At 43.9% G+C, this 25070-nt stretch overlaps 2 protein-coding genes across 2 annotated transcripts; both read right to left on the reverse strand.

Annotated features, from left to right (window-relative positions):
- Positions 1-414: 414 nt before the first annotated feature.
- LOC133141564 (alpha-2B adrenergic receptor-like) lies at positions 415-3872 on the reverse strand. Its single transcript, XM_061262133.1, has one exon. The coding sequence runs from the start codon at positions 3870-3872 to the stop codon at positions 2382-2384; it is 1491 nt and encodes a 496-aa protein (XP_061118117.1). The 3' UTR covers positions 415-2381.
- A 6925-nt stretch (positions 3873-10797) lies between these two features.
- On the reverse strand, positions 10798-23190 carry LOC133141565 (uncharacterized). Its single transcript, XM_061262134.1, has 11 exons — positions 23069-23190; positions 22389-22457; positions 21824-21886; positions 20767-20816; positions 17126-17207; positions 16910-17024; positions 16425-16597; positions 13899-13980; positions 13450-13568; positions 11824-12216; positions 10798-11735 (listed from the first exon to the last, which is right to left on the reverse strand). Exons 2-11 carry the CDS (start codon positions 22450-22452, stop codon positions 10798-10800), a joined length of 2079 nt encoding a protein of 692 aa, XP_061118118.1. The 5' UTR covers positions 22453-22457; positions 23069-23190.
- Between the last annotated feature and the right edge of the window lie 1880 nt (positions 23191-25070).

A 25070-nucleotide genomic window follows, 5' to 3' on the forward strand; every position in this document is an offset into this window, starting at 1 on the left:
AAAAAACACACATACACACACTCACACACACACACACACACACACACAAAATGGGGCAAACATTAGTAACCCAATATTCACTGTAACATGATAAACAATGTGCTTGAACATCACCACTTTGCTGTTTTTTTGTATTTTGGGAGGCTGAGCTTCATCGAACTTGGTGACATCCCCTTGACCAGGATGCTCCTCTCTTAGCTACGTATCTCCAAGTGCTGGCCACTTGCTCCCACTGCCATCACTTCCTGCACAACCCCAGGAATAATGAAGGAGAGCTTTGGTGGTAAAGAAACCACAGAGGAGCCCACCACCAATACGGCCTATGCTGACAATAACAAACAGAACAAAGCCAATGGTACTTGGCTACATCTCCAAGGCCTTCCAGACGTACAGCCAATCACCAATGGGGCTATTCTGTTTCTTCCTACCAACTTACTCCATGATTAGTGGAGCTCCTCTCAGGGTTCTATGTGGACAAGTGACATACTTATCCCAGTTTTTTCCTATGGCATGTCACAGAGGCACCCAAACATGGTGTAGACCACTTGCTGCGAAGATAATACGGGGTCTTTATCACAGGCCACTGAACAGTAGATGGTTAAGAACAGGCTTTCTTGTGCCATTCATGCAAAGTATACCAGCTGCCCCAAAGTCACACAAATAAACAAAGAAAACACACACACGCATGCACACGTGTACATAGACACGCATACACACACACGCAAATGCACCAGAACGTGACAACATCACTTATACAAAGCGTGTGTATATTCGGTCCACAGCGGTCAGCATTGTACACCAGCTGATTTAATGAAGAGCAGGATTGCTGCCGGCACACGTTACACATACTTAATGCAGCAACCACACAGAGGCAAAAATGTTCATATACACGCACCCACACCCATAAACACGTACACACAGAGGCACCAATGTTTCACTCACTCTCTCTCTCTCTCACACACACACACACACACACGCACAAGGAGGCAATACCCCCACCCATACACACTCAGCCACATGCAGAGTCAGTGCATGCATGCCTGCACTCACACACTCACTCAAAAACACATACATACTGAGGCAAGTGATCTCCCAGACACACACAGGTTCATATACACAGCAGTAAGAATGTATTCTCTCACACACACAGGCAATCTCACATGCATAAACACACACACAGCGGTACTTAACAACAACAGTGGTTATATAGAGCATATTATTTCATTTGTCCAGGGTCGATCACTCTGATTTAGCAGAAAGGTCAAATGTACTGATGCCTGGCTAATCAGCATACCTTTGCCGAACCTAGTTAAAAATGTTTCCCCCCATTTAAAAGTTCCTGTAAAATCCAACAACGTTTTTTTGTGTGTGTTATGAGTTCAGAGACAATACAGGTAGGTTAATAGTGGTTCTATAGGTAAGAAAGTGGTACCAAAAGAGCCATACATTGTTCACAAACAATTCACACAAATCAATGTCTTTCTTTCAGAGAACTATGAATTACCAAACTGCCACTTCATGTATTTGCAGCCTTTCCTACCAGAGGGTCAAGGTCAACCACTTGATTTATGACCCCAACATAAATTATTTGTTTTTGTACAGAAAAGAGAATAACTTATGGGAGAACATGTCATATTTCTGCTGGGTGTTGGAGAGATCCTGTAATCCACAGAATACCCTCATCAAGAAACAGTTATTAATAAGAAAAAATAAGCTCTTAAGTGTTGTGCTGTAGCATTTCTGCAAGGACACAGTTTTTGTGTTTTGTTTTGTTTTTTAAAGCAGACCCTAAGGTTCCAAGCTGTCCACAAAATCTTCTGAAGGTGAACCTAAATTTTTTTTAAATATTTGCTTGAATGATGTTTCATTTAGTAGAAACTTTAAAAAATAAGTGCTGTATGGTCTCTCGCAATTAAAAACTGTCCAAGCTGTGGACATAACTGATGCCCAGAACCTCCAACAATCCAAAAAAATGGTGCAACCTTGTGCCTTCCTCACTTTTCATTTTTTTAAAAAAAGGGGGGGTTCCCTTTCCTGACACTTTCCACCCCACCAGGTAAGAAAAGCCTTCATTAATCACAGCATTCATTTGAATCGACTGCTTGCTCAATATAAAAACATACAGCCCGTCCCCACCACAATCCATTCACGAATGAGTCACAGGGGCGTCAGGCAGAGGCAGACATGAGCAAGCAGTGCGGCTTCTTCCATTACTAAAGCACAACAAGTTTGTTGATAATAAAAAAATGCTCAACGGTTGTCGGAGATTGTACAGTACGTGATCACATATCGCGGCAGTGTCACAAATTTATGATGCAGATTTTTTTCTTCTTTTAAGTTAAAATACAAAAAAACATTTTTTAATTATTTCACCCGGCCGCTCAAAACGGGGTGTCCTTTGTGGTCTTGCAGAGGATCTTTTTGAAGGCGCGGCGGAAGTCCTTGTTGAAGATGGTGTAGATGAGGGGGTTGAGCGAGCTGTTGCAGTAGCCGATCCAGAAGAAGAACTTGAAGAGGGGCTCGGGCAGGGCGCAGGCCTCCGGGCAGACGGCCTTCAGGCTGTAGGTGAAGAAGAAGGGGAACCAGCAGAGCACGAAGACGCCGATCACCACGGCCAGCACGAAGGTGAAGCGCTTCTCGCGGTTCAGCACGGCCTTGCGCCGGGCCATGTTGGGCGTGGCCTCCAGCCGGGCCTTCTGCTGCTCCATCAGCGCCGTGCCCGACGGCGTCACCACCATGTCCCTGAGGCCCTGCCCGGGGCCGCGGGCTCCGGGGGCCTCGTCCGGGGGACCCAGAGCGCCGGGGGTCCCTGCACCCGCACGCCCGCCCTCCGCCTCCCCGTCCGACTCCGAGCTGGAGCTGCCGCCGTTGTTGTTGTCCACCATCTTCTTCCGCTTCCTGCTCTGGCCCTCCCTGGGTTTGGGGGGCACCTCCGGCTGGTGACTGGGGGGCAGGGAGGGGAACGGTGAAGGAGAGGGCCCCGTGGGTGTCGGGGCAGGAGCGGGGGTGGAGGCGGGTAAGCTGGGGTCGGGTGGCTGAGGAACGGTAGGGGGTCCCAGAGCACATATTTTTTGGGGGTTGGTGGCTCCCTCCCCATTGTGCTCGGGGGTGGCTGAGACCGCAGGAGGCAGGGGGACGTTGCTCCCTGGCGGACAGCGGGTGTGGCGTTTGGCGATTTGGTAGATGCGCACGTACACCAGGATCATGATGAGGCAGGGGGCGAAGAAGGAGCCGACGGTGGAGTAGAGGATGTACCAGCGCTCGTTGTTGAGCTGGCACTGCGGCCCTGACCCCAGCTCCGCTCCCCCGGGGCTCTTGTTCACAGACAGCAGTGGCGGGAACGAGATGACCGCCGAAATCAGCCAGACGACGAGGATGGCGGCCTTGATGCGGCCCGGCGTGCGCTGGCCGCTGTAGCGGACCGCCCGCGACACCGACAGGTAGCGGTCCAGGCTGATGGCGCACAGGTGCACGATGGAGGAGGTGCAGAACAGCACGTCCAGCGCCAGGTAGATCTCGCACCAGGCGGAGCGGAAGTACCAGTACCCCATCAGCTCGTTGGCCAGGGAGAAGGGGATGATGAGCGTGGCCACCAAAATGTCTGCCGCCGCCAGGGAGACCAGGAAGAGGTTCTGCGGGCCCCGCAGCAAGCGGCTGGTCAGCACGGCGATGATCACCAGGATGTTGCCGAAGATGGTGAAGACCATCATGAAGGTGATGATGGAGGCGAAGGCAGCGGTGGCCTCGGGGGAGTACGGCGGCAGCTTCACTGCGCTCTGGTTGCAAGCAGCGGGCGTGGCAACCCCGGCGCTCCCATTCCTGCCGCCCAGCGCTGGCGTGGTAAGACAGGCGCCATCCAGGACCGCGGCCATGTCGCACCAGGCGTGTGGGGACAGAGTGTGCAAAACAACGTTTCGGTTTTTTTATGTTAAAAAGCAACACTTTCTTTTCTTTTTAATTACTATTTTTTATAATAAAAACTCATTGAAACAAATGACGGAAGGGGGCTCGATTATGTCACAGTCCTCCTCTTGGCCCCCGCCCCCGTGTCACTGACACGATTAATCCATCAACGAATTTTCATCCATGATTTCTTCCTGAGATCTGGTTCCTCCCAGATTGCGATCTCTCATTATTGCGGTCAAATCCGTCTGCCTTGTATCCGTTTCCTTTTATGTCTCTTCTATTCACTCAAACGCAGATGAATGAACGCATTAGACACAGATCAATGGTGTTTGCTCAAGGAACTATGCCATACGGATTACAACCCTCTAGTTTCTCCGGCGATCAAACCCAATCTAGTCATTTTCTTACAGTAGAGGCCTATATATATTCTAAAATTAATTAATAGATTATTCGAACGGAATTGCGGAAATGCTGAAACTTTAGCCAAGTTTAGCCAAGTAATTAGCACTGGTAAATGACGTAACACGATTTAAATGTGCCGATATCTTCCTTGTTACAATTAAACGTCGTTGGCTGAAATGTTTTCAAGTTTCTGATCTTTTCTCAAAAAATTACTGCTGATCCATGAGCATGAGGTCGCTGGTTGACTTGCGCCAGACATTAACTAACGAGGTGCCTTGGAAGAGTTCGTAAAATCCCGTTTAAATCATACACTTATTCTTATTCTAGACTTGGTGAAATTACACTGAAGGCCAAATTGCTCCGGATGAGAGCGCATGTTAAACGAATGTTAATATTCCGAATCGCATGAAGTCCCAATAGTAGATAAATACCTCCAAGCGAACAATAATTTTATGAAGTAATCATCCCTAAAAGTTGATATTAGGTCTTTGATTTCTGTTTTAAATGAGCCTATTAAACGGTACCAATCAAAATGCGGAATTTATTAAAAACTTTGTTCCAAACAGTGGTTCTGAATATCCCAACATATTATTTTGAAATGTTATTGTAGAACAAGGCAACGCATTTCATGAAACCGATAATTTAATTTGAGAAGAAAAAATAAGATAATTAGTCCACACCTTAAAATAGAGCTGTTCCACTCTTGGGAGCTGTAATTTTCCAGAAAAAAATAGCTACGACGTCGCTATTAATGTTGCTGTTCAAGTATTTTAAGACTGCACTGATCTTGATCAGATTATTTCCTCTCCAGAAATTGGCATTTTCTTTTTCCCTTCTGTGAATATCCAGTGTTGCTCGCTTATATCCTGTTCCGTCCCTTATTCACTCGTGTGCGCATATCAGACTCTAAGCTCTGTACTTGCACACCGCGCTGGACCGGCCCGCATTAATAACAGCGCGTCTCCCCACCTCGTGTCCACGGAGTGATGTCAAGTGGGGCGTCATGAATCGCGCAGGTTCCCTTGATCTTTTGTAGGGTGGAGCCAATCTCGCACTGTAACTGAAGCGGCGCTCCAACTCCGACGATCGAATCGTACTAAAAATCGATAATGCGCTAAGGTTTATTTTCTTTTTCTCTCTCTTCGGAAAGATTTAATTTAGCACGGCAGCACTTGGAATCCTGAAGATGAAGACGAACACAACTTCACAAATAACTTGGAACCTACACGCGGAGCATCTGAAGAGGAGGTATTACAGCTAGTAAGTTATCAGGTTTGGGCTGTCACTGCGCAGTCACACATATTTTATATTATTGCACATAGACACTTCTGTTAAACAAGAGCATTTTGCACATCGGAAAAACATTAACCATAAAAGATTCATCAAATATTTTGCGTCTCTGACACATTTCATTTCGCTTACAAGGAAGACTGTACGGATCATTTGTTGTGGTCCATCAGCAATTTCATGGTCAGATCTGCACATGGGACAACAAAGTTAAACAAATAAAAACAGGTAATAACATTATTATTGTTATGATCAATACTACTACTACTACTACTACTACTACTAATAATAATAATAATAATAATAATAATAATAATAATTAATTATTATTATTATTATTATTATTATTATTATTATTATTATTGTTATTATTATTATTATTATTATTATTATTATTATTATTATTATTAGTGCATCAGGGTAGGCTCTGATAAATGAAGGAAAATAATTGACGAATCCATCGTCTCGTTCACATTTATTCGCGCATTTGTTTGAAAGTGTATGTGCTATATTTCTTTCTTTTTTTTTAAGAATAAATTCTACATTAATGAATGTATATGTTAATGTATATGTTAATGAATGCACTCATCGGCTCACCACACCACACGAAACCAGCCAACAAGGCGAGATTGGATCGAAGATTGATTTGCAAAATACAGTTGACAATTTAGTAATCATGTTTAGGCGATATCAATCGGAGATTAAACAATAATGAATTATCATTACGGTATTGAATTGTATTGTCAATTGAAAACATTGAATAAGCGGATTCATAAAGATAAAGATTATTCTCTCTGAAACGTTTGCTCACTAAATTGGCATATTTAACTTTGGTGAGCAATATTCTGGGGGATGTGGAGTGTGGGGACTATGCTCGGTGAACGGGGAGGGGACATTGGAACTGCTGTTTTAAGTGCTGATAGCAGCCACTTTCTGTAACTGTGGCTGGGTTTTTTTTCTTTTTGTGTTGTTTCTTTTGGTTCCATGTAATGGCTTTTTCTGTGGTCATATCTTTTTAGTTTATTTAATTTTTCTCTTTTTGTGTGAGTGCGTGCGTGCGTGTGTATGTGTGTGTGTGTGTGTGAGAGAGAGAGAGAGAGAGAGAGAGAGAGAGAGAGAGAGAGTGAGAGTGAGAGAGAGTATTTAATAACGTTGTGAAAATATAGGCATTATTTATTTCTCTGCAATTTGTTCTGTGCAATAAAGGAGACCTGAAAGTCAAAAAGTCTCTCTCGCTCCATAATGTTTAGGACAAAGTAATTGTTCTGGCCTTGTATTGCGGACAGGGGATTGGGGGGATTTATGGATTGGGCAAGTACAATATGGCTGCCACAGCTCACTTTTCCTCATTATGTAACTACTGATAGCAGTACATAAGCATCTTGTCTGCTCAAGTTCAACCAAATGCTTCCACACTCATTGGACAGCACTTCATCCCACATGCAAGGCAATGAAACACACTGCAGAAACACACTACTCGAACAAGGAGTTCTGCAACATGATTGGTCATTTGGAGGGGCAGGCTATTTGCTTAAACCAGCAGGTGCAACTGGAGTGCACACACACACACAGAAAATCAAAGTATTGTAATCAAAGTATTTTAGCAAACCGCTTAAAATATAATGCATAAAGTATCTTTCTGACTAATTGATAAATAGATGGTTGCATTTATACAGTGCAGTCCGTAAGTATTTGGACAGTGGTCTTTTGGCTCTGTGTTCCAGCACATCGGTTTGAAATTAAAGATTGAAGTACAGACTGTCACCTTTAATCTGAAGGTATTTAGATCCATTGAGTGATCTGTATAGGATTACATTCCTATTTATATATAGCCCCCTCCGTTTTAATAATTGGACAGTTGGCTTCTCAGCTGTATCAGACTCAAAACGCTTTGCAGTAATGAGGTGGAAACCCTTAACCACCACCAATGTTCAGGACCCGTCTAGGTGATGCAACGGCAGCCATTTTACACTAAATTGCTCACCACACATCAGCTGAGAGGGAGAGGACAATTTTTTTAGCCTACAAAATCAGGGGATGAAAAGGTGGCAGGTTGAAAGACCGAGGTTGGCAATTTATCCAGGACACCTGGGAACCCCTTACTCTTTGCGAAGCGTGTCAGGGGACCTTTAACCACAGTGAGTAAGGACCTCGGTTTAACGTCTCATCCAAAAGACAGCGTCTCCTATGGCACAGTGCCCCCATCACTGCACTGGGACATCGGATTGGATCATTTCACCCACTACTGGCCCGCCAACACCATTTCCAGCAGCAATTAAATATTCCCAGGGGGTCTCCGATCCCAGCACTAACCAAGCACACACATGCTTCGCTTCAGCCATTCAGCAGGATGTGTGGTACAATGGCTGCTGGCCATCAAACTTACCTAAAGTTTTTTTTTTTTTTTTTTTTCCTCCCCCAAAGGATCTTTAACAACTATGGAGGTGTGCCAGAATGAGTGGTCAGGTTTTATTTACATAATGAACACCCAGCCTTCTGTAGGAAGAATAGCAGCTTCTTTAGGTCAACCTTTTGTTCCCTGTGGGTGACATAGCTGAGGAGGTAAGAGCAGACATCTGGCAGTCAGAGGGTCCCCAGTTCGATTCCCGCCCTGGGTGTGTCAAAGCGTCCCTGAGTAAGACACCTAACCCCCAATTGCTCCTGATGAGCTGGTTGGTACCTTGCATGGCAGCCAATCGGCAATTGGTATGGATGAATGAGAAGTATCAATTGCACAGCACTTTGGATAAAGGTGCTATATAAATGCCATAACATTTACCATTTAAGGCAGGGTTCTCCTTTATAAACAGCCAGCGATATTGAGACCTACTGAATATATTCTGAATGGGTCAATTCAGCATTTGAATGATGTATTAAAATGGCTCAAATAACTGAGGGATGGGAAAGCTCCAACTATGGGGCCCCTGTGTGCCACCTACTCAAATAGCAAAATCCATCATCAAATAAATATATATAGCATTTGCCACAATAGGCAACAATTTGATTCCTATTTCTGCCACCTTTTACCATTTGAATCCACCACTGTTCACACACAGCCAGGATGTTCCTGTGTCCATTTTCCTATTGTCCTGGAAAGACATGAAGGTTTTGTAATGGCCAGCACACACTTACACACCCGGACTTGAATATTATTGAAAATCTGTGAAGAAATCTCAAACATGCCAGACAAGCAAGGAGGCTGAAGAATATTTCGGAGCTAGATGTGTTCTGCCAGGAAGAATGGGGGGGGAAAGTGAGAATTGAAACTCTTAGCTGGCTACAGGAAGCGGTTACAATTTGTTATAGTTTGTAGAGGAGGGCAACCATCTAACAAGAAACTCACACTCCATGTGTCAGCCATGGTTAACATGCTGACACAGTGCTCGCTTAACTGACTTCCTACCAAGGGAACAGGGTTCAGTGCTTACCCTGTGTCCAGCCCAGGCAAAAGACCAAGACATGCATTCAATTCAAACATAAAGATGCCCAAACACAAATATGACACGACCAACAGTGCGGAAGAAAAATAAAGTTGTATAGTACGGGAAATCATGCCATTTGAAAAGAGCCTTACAGACCGCAGTGGTGATGGGGAGGGGGGTTTCCAGGGGGCAATATCTAAAATCCCTTGCTTCTGCAACATCACTCTAGGAAGCTTTCATGCATTAGGTTATACCCCAGCACTTAACTGTAACATGGTTCACGTTTCTAAAAGAAAAATATAAAAGCTTCAGGGCTTTAAGCAACTTTATATATAGAGTACACTCATAAATCACTTTATTGGGTATTCATGACTTTTCTTTTTTTTTTTTAACTGATTGGTCTTCTGCTGCTGTAGCCAATCCACTTAGAGGTTTGACGTGCTGTGTGTTCAGAGATGCTCTTCTGCAGACCACTGCTGTAATTTGTGTTCAGAGATGCTCTTCTGCACACCACTGCTGTAATGTGTGTTCAGAGATGCTCTTCTGCACACCACTGCTGTAATGTGTGTTCAGAGATGCTCTTCTGCACACCACTGCTGTAATGTGTCGTTATTTGCATTAGGGTCACTTTCCTATTAAGCCTTGACCAGTCTGGCCCTTCACCTCTAACCTCTCATTAACAATGCATTTTTGCCCGGAAAACTGCTGCTCACTGGATATTTTTTGTTTTTCACACCATTCTCTGTAACCTCTAGAGACTGTTGTGTGTAGAAAATCCCAAGATTCAGTTTCTGTAATATTCAAAGCACCATGTCTGGCAGCAACAATCATTCCATGGTCAAAGTCACTTAAATCAGATTTCTTCCCCATTCTGACATTTGGTCTGGAAAACAACTGAACCTCTTGGTCAGCATTTATGCATTCAATTGCTGCTACATGATTGGCTGATCAAATATTTGCATTAACAAGCTTGTGTACAGGTCTACCTAATAAAGTGCTCAACTGAATATGTATGTATATAAAAAAATAAATAAACAGGAAAGTATGTCCGTTGTTCCACGCAGCAAACAGCTTATCAAGTGAAAAAGCAGCCATCTCTATTTAAACAGAAAATAAAGTGATAGCTCTGATTGCAATGTTATGCAAAAGTTAATGTTCACAATACTTTTAACCTCACGCTTCTCACTGATAACAGCTACAGGAAACCATGTGCAAACACTGCCTCCTTGTGGACAAGAATACAAGGGATTATTTAAAAACCAATTTGAGTTCTTTTTCCGCCTCCACTGTACAGAGTAACTTGTCAGAAATTGTGGGCAGATGGTTCATACCATGTGTGTCAAAAGAATATAGATGTGTCCTACATCTGAAATGCATTCTTAAAAAATAAAAAAAGACCAATAAGGAAAGCATTCGTCTTTATTTACTCACTTTGAACACTGCATTAGCATAACGTGCGTTAGGCAACAATAAGGGGGGCTGGACACTCGGGGTGCCAAAGGCCTGCACAGTTTGGTTCACATGAATACTCACAAAATCTGGCAGAATAAGCAGAAAATAGAAAAATTCAGGCATTTCAAAAACAGAAAGTTCAAAAGTTCCCCTGTAGATCTCCCCCTGGTAAAATAAATGTTCTTTTGGATTATTTAGTTTGCCCTTGCCCTGGCATCTGATTTGTGAAGAGCTGGGAGACGGAGCAGTTCTCTTCAGAGAGTTAGAGGTGTGAGACTGTCCAGGTGCCTCTGAGGGTTCAAGTTAGTGACCCTCCAAATCAACCACCTCAAAGGCTCACCACTTCAAGTATAGATTCGGCATTTAGGGGAGAAGATTGGTTTGGATATTCTGCACAGCAGTTGTATATCGGGTGTTTACTGGAGCAGATGTGGACCATGTGATCACCTGAGTAGTTATTTAGGCGTATGGAGTTGCCGTCTGCGGAACGCTTAGCGGAGCGGGTGTAGTCTGGGTGCTCAGCGGAGCGGGTGTAGTCTGGGTGCTCAGCGGAGCGGGTGTAGTCTGGGTGCTCAGCGGAGCGGGTGTAGTCTGGGTGCTCAGCGGAGCGGGTGTAGTCTGGGTGCTCAGCGGAGCGGGTGTAGTCTGGGTGCTCAGCGGAGCGGGTGTAGTCTGGGTGCTCAGCGGAGCGGGTGTAGTCTGGGTGCTCAGCGGAGCGGGTGTAGTCTGGGTGCTCAGCGGAGCGGGTGTAGTCTGGGTGCTCAGCGGAGCGGGTGTAGTCTGGGTGCTTAGCGGAGCGGGTGTAGTCTGGGTGCTTAGCGGAGCGGGTGTAGTCTGGGTGCTTAGCGGAGCGGGTGTAGTCTGGGTGCTTAGCGGAGCGGGTGTAGTCTGGGTGTTCAGCGGAGCGGGTGTAGTCTGGGTGCTTAGCGGAGCGGGTGTAGTCTGGGTGCTTAGCGGAGCGGGTGTAGTCTGGGTGCTTAGCGGAGCGGGTGTAGTCTGGGTGCTTAGCGGAGCGGGTGTAGTCTGGGTGCTTAGCGGAGCGGGTGTAGTCTGGGTGCTTAGCGGAGCGGGTGTAGTCTGGGTGCTTAGCGGAGCGGGTGTAGTCTGGGTGCTTAGCGGAGCGGGTGTAGTCTGGGTGCTTAGCGGAGCGGGTGTAGTCTGGGTGCTTAGCGGAGCGGGTGTAGTCTGGGTGCTTAGCGGAGCGGGTGTAGTCTGGGTGCTTAGCGGAGCGGGTGTAGTCTGGGTGCTTAGCGGAGCAGGTGTAGTCTGAGTGTTCAGCGGAGCGGGTGTAGTCTGGGTGCTTAGCGGAGCGGGTGTAGTCTGGGTGCTAGCGGAGCGGGTGTAGTCTGGGTGCTTAGCGGAGCGGGTGTAGTCTGGGTGCTTAGCGGAGCGGGTGTAGTCTGGGTGCTTAGCGGAGCGGGTGTAGTCTGGGTGCTTAGCGGAGCGGGTGTAGTCTGGGTGCTTAGCGGAGCGGGTGTAGTCTGGGTGCTTAGTGGAGCGGGTGTAGTCTGGGTGCTTAGTGGAACAGGTGTAGTCTGGATGCTTAGCGGAGTAGGTGTAGTCTGGGTGCTTAGTGGAGCAGGTGTAGTCTGGGTGCTTAGTGGAACAGGTGTAGTCTGGGTGTTCAGCGGAGCAGTTGTAGATTGGGTCTGCACCGGGGCTGATGTGACTTTGGAAATGGTCGTCTGCTCCTCAGTGGAGGTGCTCAAGGGCGCCGCAGTGGTCAGTTCACTGGCATTTCCCATGTCTGTTGGGAGTGACAAACATTTGAAAGTGAGAACGCTCGGACTTAAACCAAAAGGGCATTAAATGAAGCCACTTGTGTATTTTGAAGCCTACACTACATCCTGGTCATTATTTAAACCCAATCAGCTGAGTGGATAAACTCGATAGTGGCCCAAGGGTGACATGTGGCCTGTCAATCTTTCTGTCTGGGACCTTTATCAAAACATGTCTTGATAAAGGTCATAGACCAAAACACAGAAGACAATTAAGTTTCTTGTTTTACTGGAAAGCTGGGAACTAAGAGGGGTTCATTACTCTGAACAATGAACTACAATGAACATTTTTGAGCAGTGTGCATATGGATTCCCTATGCCAAATATGCTCCCAAATAGGCAAACTCTTCTTCATTAGATCATGAAGAAAATAAAGATTATTTGAGTGTATCAAGAGTTACATCTGCACAAATCAAATGTGTAATTGTTCTGGATTCGTACCTGGTGCGATTGAGCAAACCAGGAGGACCAAAAGGTAGGGTTTTCACCTTTTAAGAGTATTTCGTAGGTTCCAATACACCCGAAAAGCTCATTAAAGGGTTAAAGATTATTTGAATGCACAATAACTGAAATTCTTCATACACCTTAAAACAGCACCTAGGAACCTCTTGGCCTGCATGCACCATTTTTTAAAACAATCTAACCCCTGTTTTTCAATAATAATTTTTATTGAAAGGTTTTTTTAAAACAGTTGATAAACACTTCCTTGGTTCTGAACATCAGTGGTTCTAAAACTCAGTCCTGGGGACCCCTATGCAAGATGGCTTTTGTTTCAACCACAGTTGCTAGCAAGAATTATTTATTTTAATAGAATTTAATTTAACAGAACAGAAACTAACAGAAATCTGACACCAGATTTGAATTGTATATACCATGTACTCACAAGACTCCAAATATCAAATGATTTGGCAGTTTTCTTGTAGAATTATGGACATTTAAAATGAATTAATTTGAGATTTCATGCAACTTGGCACTTTTCAAGTGAAGGCCCCCTACAAAAGGCCCCCACAAAAATGAAGCGGCTTATGAAGCTCACATTTTCTGGAATTTTCCAGCACACAAAAATGTAAAGGAATTGAAGAGATATTACGGTGCACCTCCTGTAGGAAGGAAACTGAGGACAGGAGGAATGCCAGACCTTGTTTCGTCAGTCTCCATAATCTGTGGCACCCTAGGATGCAAAAGAGGTCAAATCTGCTCACCACACTTGTACAGCAATTGTACCCTCTGGACATCCAGCAAACTCAGATGGATTCTCTGGCCAATGGGCTCCCCGTTCTTAGATGTGATCGTTTCTTTTCCATTACAGGAAAAGAAATGCCTGCAACATTAAGTCCACTGTCAAATCTCAGAGTTACTGATGCACGTGCCAAATGGCGGTTTGAAATACAATAACCCTTTAGACACCGCTTGCGGTACTACAGACTGCAGATCTACACACTGAACAATATTCAGAACATGATCCTTAGTATGGTTATATGGTTTTGGTTGGTAACAGGTTTAATTGAGAATTCACTGCTGAAGGGTTTCTGGCACAAACACGTATATGACCGAGGTGCAGGCCCAACTGACATTTTGCCTGACATTTTAAAATAGGTTTTAAAAAAATGACATTTGAAAGATAGTTTCTCATGGAGGCACAGGGACTCACTGTCCATAGTGCATGATTGATCCAGTGTCGTAAGGCAGACCCTGGGTGTTTCCATGTACTTTGGCAAAATTTCTCTTCTTTTCTGCAAGAGAAACATGACACACATATTCTAAGTATTTAAATATATTCTGAAAATGACATGTTCTTGCATTCAGGTCACTGTGGTTATAAGACCCTAAAAATAAGAATAACCTTTATCTATGCATCCCCCAAACATTTTCCACCAGTACCTGCTTCACTGAAAAGAAAAAACAGAATGGGTATGTTCTGATATAAAAAAATAATAATAAAAAATAGGAAAAATAATAAATGACAGGAAATGGGCCAAATTATAGAACACATTTCTCGGAATCTCTTCATTTGAAAGTACATATTTCTTTACCTATCTGTAAAGACTAAAACTGAAGCTAGAGCTCCAGATTCCAAATAGTGATTGAGAAATGATCAACAACCATCCAAAATGGCTGCCTTTTACAGAGGCTTCATTTCCCGATGTCTGCATCTCTGGAAAAAATAGGGATAAGAATCACATTCTTCTCATAAGATTGCATGGACAACCAAAAACGTGGACACCTTAAAAACAAGTCATCTATGCAAATTAATGATAAGTCTATAATGGTGATACTACATTCTTAACAGACAAAAATAACTTTGGCATTTTAGTCCTTTCATCATTTCATGGGGATATGTTCAGATAATTACTGAAAACAGATCTCACCCTTACATATATTATCATTTGAAAATAGAGGATTTAAGGTAAATACGGTTATAATGTCTGCTTGAAAATGATGTAGTGACACCAGAGTTTGCTCTTCTGGTTCAGTGTTCCAACAGAAAAGAACACGCTGGGGCAAACTGTCACATAAAAAATTACATAATAATAAATTGGGGGAAAAAAACCCCCAAAAAACAAAGCTTTTTAATATATAATCGTTTTGGGATGGAACAGACTCTCAATGCAAGATTATATTTCCTATGGTTTATAGTTGTGAAATGTTGCCCCCATTGCCTGTGTCCAAAGACTGTATTGCAATAATCAAGTGTCTGGCCAGCTTTCGATAAAATTAGATAGCTGCCACGTTATTAGCAAACTAAATTCAGCACATCAGCTGGCTGGCCGTGATAGCTGGGTCCCACTGCACTAATGTTACTGCTTATATTTCTGGCAGATTCTACCAGCATATTCCCCCTCCTGGGCAGGGAACTCGTGCCTAAATCCAAAAGATTTTTAGCTCAGAAAACTTGAGCTAAAAATAAAAGGGACAATGAATTGATGCATTTGTGAGTATGTGTGCTTATGTTACAGAATTTCCTCCCAGCCAGGTTAGGAATCCACTGGCGTTCACGATAGCCACTGCAGTTTCATTCAGTGCATAATGCTCAGTAATTTGAGGGGGTTGAGAATGGGGCGTAGAAAAGAAAGGAAAATAAATTCCTGCAAAGTTTGCCTTTCACAGAGATGAAATAAAATTGCCATAATCAAAGTTGCCCTACCATCAGCCTCTATCTGTTAACCATTAAAGTAACGTCATATTTTCTGTACAAAAACCCCACTCTGCTTAATGATCATTGTAGGGTTGGAAAACAAAGAAAAAATGTATTCTATGGAGAGAAAGTAATAGCAGATTCACAAATTAGGAAAAGGGTGCAAAATAATGAGTGCTTTGACATCCCACTGAGCACTGTACAATAATCAGGGTGCGGAAACGGCATCATGCCATCCTACCGCTGCCTAGAAAAGCCTGTCCCTCAAAACCTGCCGGCCAAGCAAGGAGACTTGTGAGGGAAAACACAGAGGCCAACAATCACTTAGGAATTCAGTGGCCGAGAGTGAAGTAAAGTCAACAAAGGCCTGAACGGGAGTGTGGCAAGAAGGGAGCCATTACTCAAGAATGAACAAAGCACATCCAAAGCATGACAGTGATCCAGTCAAGATCATACCAAGTCAGATGACTGAAAAATGAAAAGATGAAATGCAAAGCACCACGTGTGGTGCAAACCAAACCAAACATGCCGACAGAATGTTTCAAGAAACACAATCACAACATGGTGGCAGCATGATGCTAGATGCCTTTCATCAGCAGGGCCCTACAACTGAAGGAAGAAGAGATGGACCAAAAGCAGGGAAATATTGGGAACCTGTTCAGTCTGCTAAAAAACTGAAGCTTAGGAGAAAGTTCACCTTTCACAAGGACAATGGCCTGAGCAACACTGGGGTCATGTTCTACAATGGCTCAGCCAAAGTCTTCACCTTAATCCAACTGAGAATTTGCAATATAATTTGAAAATTGTGGTCCATTAGCATCATGCACCCAACCAGGACAATCTGGAACAAATCAGCCAAGAAGAATTGGCAAAAATCACTTGTGTGGAAAGCTGATAGTTTCTTAACCCAAAAGACAGTTATTGTGGTTATTGGCATATAGTGGCTCTACAAAATATTCATTTGTGGGTTTTTTTTACTTTAAGTATGCAAGCATCATATTTATCATCATATTTGTACACTTGAAGCCAAAGCGATTTTACCTGGAAGGATGTTCTCATAGATGACGGTGATGTGTTTGTCTCGGTCCTTGCGCATATGCTCGTGGTGGAAGCCCAACGCGTGCATTATCTCATGGATGATGTTTCCTATTTTACATCTGTCACCAATGTAGACAGGCTGCATTCCCCCTCTCTTGCCCAGGTAGGATGCACACCTGGTGGAGGGTGGAGAGAACTTGTAATAGGTGTAATAGGTTCTCGGGACAGTGCCATTATTTTAAAAAAATCTACCACCCAGAAGGTTGTGCACTCAATAAACCGACCTTACTTATGGCCAATAGGAGGGTTTGTATATTCTGAAAATCCTTTCACAAAAAAAAGACAGGATGTATGCAGGAGAAAGTGTTTTCCAGTCACGTCAATAAGGGTGCCCTGCAAACTTTCTTAAAGAGCTTCCAAATAATGGGAACCGGATATGGGAATGATGCCGGGCTACAAAATGTCCAACAGCGGCAGGGACGACTCACCCATAGGCGTAAGTGAACAACAAGTAATCCATCTCCGCCTTGTGTGCATGAAACGAGACACAGGTTTCTTGGGAAATCCCTTGAAAGGCAGCAAGTATGTCCTTTTCCCTGTGGGCTGAGCAAGCAAAACGACACTAAAGCTGCAGAAGATGGGTTTCCTGTCCTGCGTCCGGACATTTCAACTTTGTGCAGAGCAGGGCCTTACAGCAGACTCACCCAGCTTGTTGTCTATTTTGTATGCCACAAAGACATAACCTGTCTTCACTAACCAGGTGGGCCCCACTGCATTTTTGTCCAACTGCGAGAGAAAAGACCAAAGCCGAATGTATGGAAGTGCACGGTTACGCAACTGTAGAAGCTGCATCAAGGGGGGCTAACAAGACTATTCAGACATCCGTCAGTCTTTCAATCAATCATGCACGCCAGGGTATGTAATGCTATGGGATTCACATAGCTTTCTGCTGTTCATCTTCAGCTAATGGACCATTAGTTTCCTGGCAATCCATGCGCCAAAAATGTACATTCGAAAAAGTCAACAGTAATGTCTCTTTCCAAATATAATGCCACAGTTACTTACAACTGTGTCCACGCAAGCAGAAGTTTCTGCCGAAGAACACCAGTATTCAGGGGCAAAGTGTTCATGACCTCTTTGTAGTTTGACATGCAAGCTAAAAGAGTTCCTATATGGTAAATGGCTGGCATTTACATAGCACCTTTATCCAAAGCGCTGTACAATCGATGCTTCTCATTCACCCATTCATACACACACTCACACACCAACTGCGATTGGCTGCCATACAAGGCACCAACCAGCTCGTCAGGAGCATTTAGGGGTTAGGTGTCTTGCTCAGGGACACTTCGACACACCCAGGGCGGGAATTGAACCAGCAACCCACCGACTGCCAGATGACTGCTTTTACCTTAATTTCGCAATATGGTCTTGACACAATTTAGCTAAATAAAGTTCACTGATGTTTCGATACGCAAGCCAAGCGCAGCAAAGTGCCGGCTAAAACACTGATCAAAACAATTAACGCTTTTCCCCAGAATACTGATGTGCTTCGCCTGAGACGACAACTGGATGGACAACGACCATCTAAAGCTCAACCCAGGTACAACAGAGCTTATCTTCATCCATTTCCTTGGGAACACCATGGCGACCTCATCCACCAGTTCAAGGAACCTCGGAGTGGTGATGGGCAACAGGCTGTCCCTCACCGAGAACATCGCGGCAGTGACCCGGGCGTGCAGGTTCTTCCTGTCCCTTCCTCATCTACTCAACCCAGCTAATTTAGCAAAAGCCTTTCCTTAATTAAAAATATATATATATTATTATTCACATTTAACCATTATACAACACCGCCAGCCACAAAACTACATGGCCATTATATAGTTGCCACCTTCAAGTTGTACACCTCGAGACCTGTGAATATATTTGAATAAAATATTTGCATTTCACAATAAATCAAGCATATTTTGCAACTGTCAGTCCAAATTGACACATGGCCATGCTTGGGGATAATAACATGAGGGAAGAGCTTACCAAAGCTACTCACCTGCTCCAAGATATCTCCCTCTCTAGCTAAGAAACCATCTGGGGGTTAGGTGTCTTGCTCAGGGACACTTCGACACACCCAGGGCGGGAATTGAACCAGCAACCCACCGACTGCCAGATGACTGCTTTTACCTTAATTTCGCAATATGGTCTTGACACAATTTAGCTAAATAAAGTTCACTGATGTTTCGATACGCAAGCCAAGCGCAGCAAAGAGCCGGCTAAAACACTGATCAAAACAATTAACGCTTTTCCCCAGAATACTGATGTGCTTCGCCTGAGACGACAACTGGATGGACAACGACCATCTAAAGCTCAACCCAGGTACTACAGAGCTTATCTTCATCCATTTCCTTGGGAACACCATGGCGACCTCATCCACCAGTTCAAGGAACCTCGGAGTGGTGATGGGCAACAGGCTGTCCCTCACCGAGAACATCGCGGCAGTGACCCGGGCGTGCAGGTTCTTCCTGTCCCTTCCTCATCTACTCAACCCAGCTAATTTAGCAAAAGCCTTTCCTTAATTAAAAATATATATATATTATTATTCACATTTAACCATTATACAACACCGCCAGCCACAAAACTACATGGCCATTATATAGTTGCCACCTTCAAGTTGTACACCTCGAGACCTGTGAATATATTTGAATAAAATATTTGCATTTCACAATAAATCAAGCATATTTTGCAACTGTCAGTCCAAATTGACACATGGCCATGCTTGGGGATAATAACATGAGGGAAGAGCTTACCAAAGCTACTCACCTGCTCCAAGATATCTCCCTCTCTAGCTAAGAAACCATCTGGGGGTTAGGTGTCTTGCTCAGGGACACTTCGACACACCCAGGGCGGGAATTGAACCAGCAACCCACCGACTGCCAGATGACTGCTTTTACCTTAATTTCGCAATATGGTCTTGACACAATTTAGCTAAATAAAGTTCACTGATGTTTCGATACGCAAGCCAAGCGCAGCAAAGAGCCGGCTAAAACACTGATCAAAACAATTAACGCTTTTCCCCAGAATACTGATGTGCTTCGCCTGAGACGACAACTGGATGGACAACGACCATCTAAAGCTCAACCCAGGTACTACAGAGCTTATCTTCATCCATTTCCTTGGGAACACCATGGCGACCTCATCCACCAGTTCAAGGAACCTCGGAGTGGTGATGGGCAACAGGCTGTCCCTCACCGAGAACATCGCGGCAGTGACCCGGGCGTGCAGGTTCTTCCTGTCCCTTCCTCATCTACTCAACCCAGCTAATTTAGCAAAAGCCTTTCCTTAATTAAAAATATATATATATTATTATTCACATTTAACCATTATACAACACCGCCAGCCACAAAACTACATGGCCATTATATAGTTGCCACCTTCAAGTTGTACACCTCGAGACCTGTGAATATATTTGAATAAAATATTTGCATTTCACAATAAATCAAGCATATTTTGCAACTGTCAGTCCAAATTGACACATGGCCATGCTTGGGGATAATAACATGAGGGAAGAGCTTACCAAAGCTACTCACCTGCTCCAAGATATCTTCCTCTCTAGCTAAGAAACCATCTGGGGGTTAGGTGTCTTGCTCAGGGACACTTCGACACACCCAGGGCGGGAATTGAACCAGCAACCCACCGACTGCCAGATGACTGCTTTTACCTTAATTTCGCAATATGGTCTTGACACAATTTAGCTAAATAAAGTTCACTGATGTTTCGATACGCAAGCCAAGCGCAGCAAAGAGCCGGCTAAAACACTGATCAAAACAATTAACACTTTTCCCCAGAATACTGATGTGCTTCGCCTGAGACGACAACTGGATGGACAACGACCATCTAAAGCTCAACCCAGGTACTACAGAGCTTATCTTCATCCATTTCCTTGGGAACACCATGGCGACCTCATCCACCAGTTCAAGGAACCTCGGAGTGGTGATGGGCAACAGGCTGTCCCTCACCGAGAACATCGCGGCAGTGACCCGGGCGTGCAGGTTCTTCCTGTCCCTTCCTCATCTACTCAACCCAGCTAATTTAGCAAAAGCCTTTCCTTAATTAAAAATATATATATATTATTATTCACATTTAACCATTATACAACACCGCCAGCCACAAAACTACATGGCCATTATATAGTTGCCACCTTCAAGTTGTACACCTCGAGAACTGTGAATATATTTGAATAAAATATTTGCATTTCACAATAAATCAAGCATATTTTGCAACTGTCAGTCCAAATTGACACATGGCCATGTTTGGGGATAATAACATGAGGGAAGAGCTTACCAAAGCTACTCACCTGCTCCAAGATATCTCCCTCTCTAGCTAAGAAACCATCTGGCACCAGCTCTGTGGCATGGAAGAAATTCATACCAACCGACAATCTCTGAACCACAATGACACCAACGTGACTTTTGACAAGTTCACAATTATGAAGCAATTTACAACAGTAGCTAAATTAATAATTGCTATTGTATGCTTTTAAAGATATTCATCAGACATATCTTTATCTTATATTTTTCTTTAATTGTACCTGATGCTGTAGTAAACCTAAAAATTTCAGAGGCCATGTGAAAGGCTTCCCGGGACAAAAAAAATGTATCTCCATTGGCATCTATTGGGGGCGGATAGCAGCCAATTAGCAGCAAGGTTCCAGGAGACCAGGTGATGTGTTTTTGCCAATCACATGGAAGCTGCAGAAACCTGAACACCCACAAGATAATGATGTTTTTCCCTGGAAGCATTTCACATGGGCTCTGAAGCTTGGATCTGATGCTACTGCATCATTGACACAGTTCATCACCCATAACAGAGCAGACAGTGATGAATGAGAGACACACAGGGATTAATTGCAAGTCTCTTTGATAGGTGAACATTCAATCAGAAGTGTCATCACTCCTTTAAGAACCATCATCAGAACCTTAATGCTCCAATTAAGGTCTTTTGTCTGCTCAGCTACTTGCTGAGACTTGCATTAAATGTGTGCCATAGTTTCTTCCATTCATACACACTTATGTTTGTTGCACCCAGACTCAGAATTTGGTAGGATGTGCAGTCCCTTCTTAACAGAGAAAATTGTATCCATTTATATAAGGAGCACACAAACTCAGCCTAATTACATTAATGGCATTTGGCAGATGCTCTTATGCAGAGCAACGTACAGTTGGTTAGACTAAGTAGGAGACAACCCTCCCCTGGAGCAATGCAGGGTTAAGGGCCTTGCTCAAGGGCCCAATGGCTGTGTGGATCTTATTGTGGCTACACTGAACCAACGACCTTGCGGGTCCCAGTCATGTACCTTAACCACTACACAACAGGTCGCCCCTAATCTGTCATAAGAAAAAAATCAGACTTGCCAGGCATCACTTCAGGGTCAATATTTTCAGTCTGGTGTCCTACCCCCACGGTGTCCACAACAGCTGAGGATGATGAAGAGGAGAGTGGAATAATTCAGCGCAGCAAATAAACACCAGAATAAAAATGGAACCTCAAGGCTTTTTTCCTCCAAGGCCCATTAAGAAATGGAAAATTTGAAATGAGAAACTTAAATTTAGGAAACAAATAGGCATGTGTGGGTAAGAGAAAAATATGCGGAGAAGCCTACCCTCTCAAATAAGTTGTCATTTGGGAATAGAGGAATTCCCTGTTAGCTGCTCTAAAACCCAGGTGAATTCATCTTTCACACACTCATTCACATACACTAATCTCCACACAAAAAAAAACAGATCACCAGTTAATCAGGACCTCTAATAGTTACAACACCGAGGACCTATGTCCCTGGTGTTGTAGGCAAATGTGTATGCATTTCAGGGGCATCCCAGGAATTGAAGGATTGTGCTTTTCAAAATGGAAACATCCTTGGCTAGCACAACCCAGCTGCAAAGGCTACAATACGCTAATATTAGTACCAGAATTAGTTACCTGGACTGATTTCAGCGGAGTTCGACTCTAGAATCGTTGAGTTCCGGTCCACTGGGATTGTCATTGAAGCTAAATGGGAGGGAGAAACAATTAATGCTTTCGATAAAGCAACTCTGTTCATTTGTAGCCCTACATCCATCACGTTGTACACACGGTTATTCATTGCCAGGCACGACCTTCAATGCATTTATTTAGCAAAGCGACTTGCATTTAGTGAGCACCACCAGACGAGCAGCTATAGCCGGCCTACAACATCGCTTAATATCGCAGCACCGTCTGGCAAGAAAAGGGACGAATGCGCCTGTGAAGAATCGGAAATGTTGGTTTGTCTGTTGTGAGCTAGTTAGGTGTTTATTTTGTTCTGAATTCGTGATAAGTCTAATTTAGTAACACTTGAAGTAATGGAAGAAAGAAATGAAACGTTGTGCCTAAGTATAAAATGTAATTCATCCACAGTCTAATTGTGTATGACCGACTTATCAATCATAGAGTGAAGGGTAATAACAAGAAAATATCATTTTCGAACGACGAAATATTTACCGTTTATAAAGAGTACAGTGAGAAATGTAAAACATGAGTAAAATACAGATGTGCGTGAAGTACCCATGTCAGTACAGGGTAACGTTACTGGTGAACAAAACAACAAATAAAGCTGGACAAAGTAGATAAGCAACTTTCACCTCAGTACTCCTTCTACGACCAGGTGCCTGTGAGACGGACAAATGGCGCTCGCAGGGCGAGCGACAGTGTTGCCAGATTTGGATTCACAGGTGTTTCTGATTAGTCAGGTGCAATCGCTTAGTGTTCAATGGTAAATGGTTGGAATTTATATAGAGCCTTTAATCCAAGACGGTGTACATTTTGATGCTTCTCATTCGCCCATTCATACACACTCGCACACCAACTGCGATTGACTGCCACGCAAGACACCAATCAGCTCGTCAGGAGCAATTGGGGGTTAGGTGTCTTGCTCAGGGACACTTCGGCACAACCCTCCGACTGCCCGTACGACTGCTCTTACCTTCTCAACCAATGTCGATCTCTAGTGTCGGAGATATCTTCAAGTATCTAGTCTTGATTCTAGGCTTTAAATTAAGATGTTCAATTAACTTTTGGTAAACATATTGTTTGGCCTATGTCTGTTTTTTTTCTTTTTCTCACCCTCATATTGGCTTCGTTGACTGTCATTAGCACAACTGTGGTCCTCTTCTTGACAAACGCCAATAACAAGTTACAAAGCCTAGAATCAAGACTAGATACTGAAAGCTTTCTTATACCAGTATTATTGAATCAGTGACAACTGAGAAGCCAAATATCCAATTACCTTTGGTCCACTAAAATGGAGGGACTATGTATAAAACATGATGCAATTCCAACACATAATACCCAATATGCAAATCCCCTCATATTAAAGGTCACAGTCTGCACTTCCTCATATTCATAGTTTCATTTCAAATTCAATATTCTGCAGTACAGACAAAACAGAAATTGTACCACTTTCCAAATACTTAAGTGTGGACACTGTATATATATACACACACACAAAGGTGGACACATCGAGGATTCAAACTTTTTGTCCATCAATAAATACCTACACACGTTGACTTGCATTAAAAATAATGCATTCTTTGAATAGGATTGATAAACATTCATTCATTATCCTAACTCGATTATCCTGAACAGGGTCGCAGGGGGGCTGGAGCCTATCCCAGCATACATTGGGTGAAAGGCAGGAATAAACCCTGGACAGGTCGCCAGTCCATCGCAGGGCACACACACCATTCACTCACACTCAAACAAATGGGCAATTTAGACTCTCCAATCAGCCTAACCTGCATGTCTTTGGAATGTGGGAGGAAACCGGAGTGCCCTGAGGAAACCCACGCAGACACGGGGAGAACATGCAATACTCTGCAGAGAGGCCTTGGCCGACGGGGATTCGAACCCAGGACCTCCTTGCTGTGAGGCGGCAGTGCTACCCACTGCACCATCCGTGCCGCCCGGATTGATAAACAGAGCATCATATTTCTATTAGGGCTAGATAAATAATGAAAACAATCAGCTCCTCATCGTGTCCTCAGCCACTTGGTCCACACTGTCCACACACAAGCAAGTTCGTTATTTTCTCCTAATGAAACGTCCCGTTAACAGAATTCCCAGAGGAATGTTTCCAGAATCTTATTGAATCCATCCCGGGAAGAGGTCAGGCTGCTCTGGTGGCAAAGGGAGGTCCTCATACTAAATACGCCACCATCAGGAGGTTGTGGCAGGGGGGTTTGGGAGTTAGGATGATTCCAAGGGCTCTGACCAACCGGGGCCCTCAAAAATACATAGTATTTTCTGGGGTGAGATCTTTCCACGGGGCCTAGATCCCCTGGGTGCACAATGCACATATATTTAAAGACATTGCTGTGGAAATCAGTTGTTTTTTGTTTTTGTTTTTAGTTTTTCCCCCAACGAAAGCCAGCAAATTTCTAATGTATTGTAACATGTTCCATTTGTGAGAGAGCAGGTCCATAGCAAGAAAGATATTGCAGACGGAACATGAGTGATCCATGCGCATTGCCATATCTGCAGCTCAGTTAGCAGTGTGCTTTTGTAAGTGTCCAAAGCACCGCTGTGCTAGCCTGGTCCAGTGTTCGTTCAGAAGAACGAGGGTAAAAGTACATCGACCATGAAAGA

The sequence above is a fragment of the Conger conger genome, chromosome 12, assembly GCF_963514075.1.
Source record: "Conger conger chromosome 12, fConCon1.1, whole genome shotgun sequence".
Lineage (NCBI taxonomy): Eukaryota > Metazoa > Chordata > Actinopteri > Anguilliformes > Congridae > Conger > Conger conger.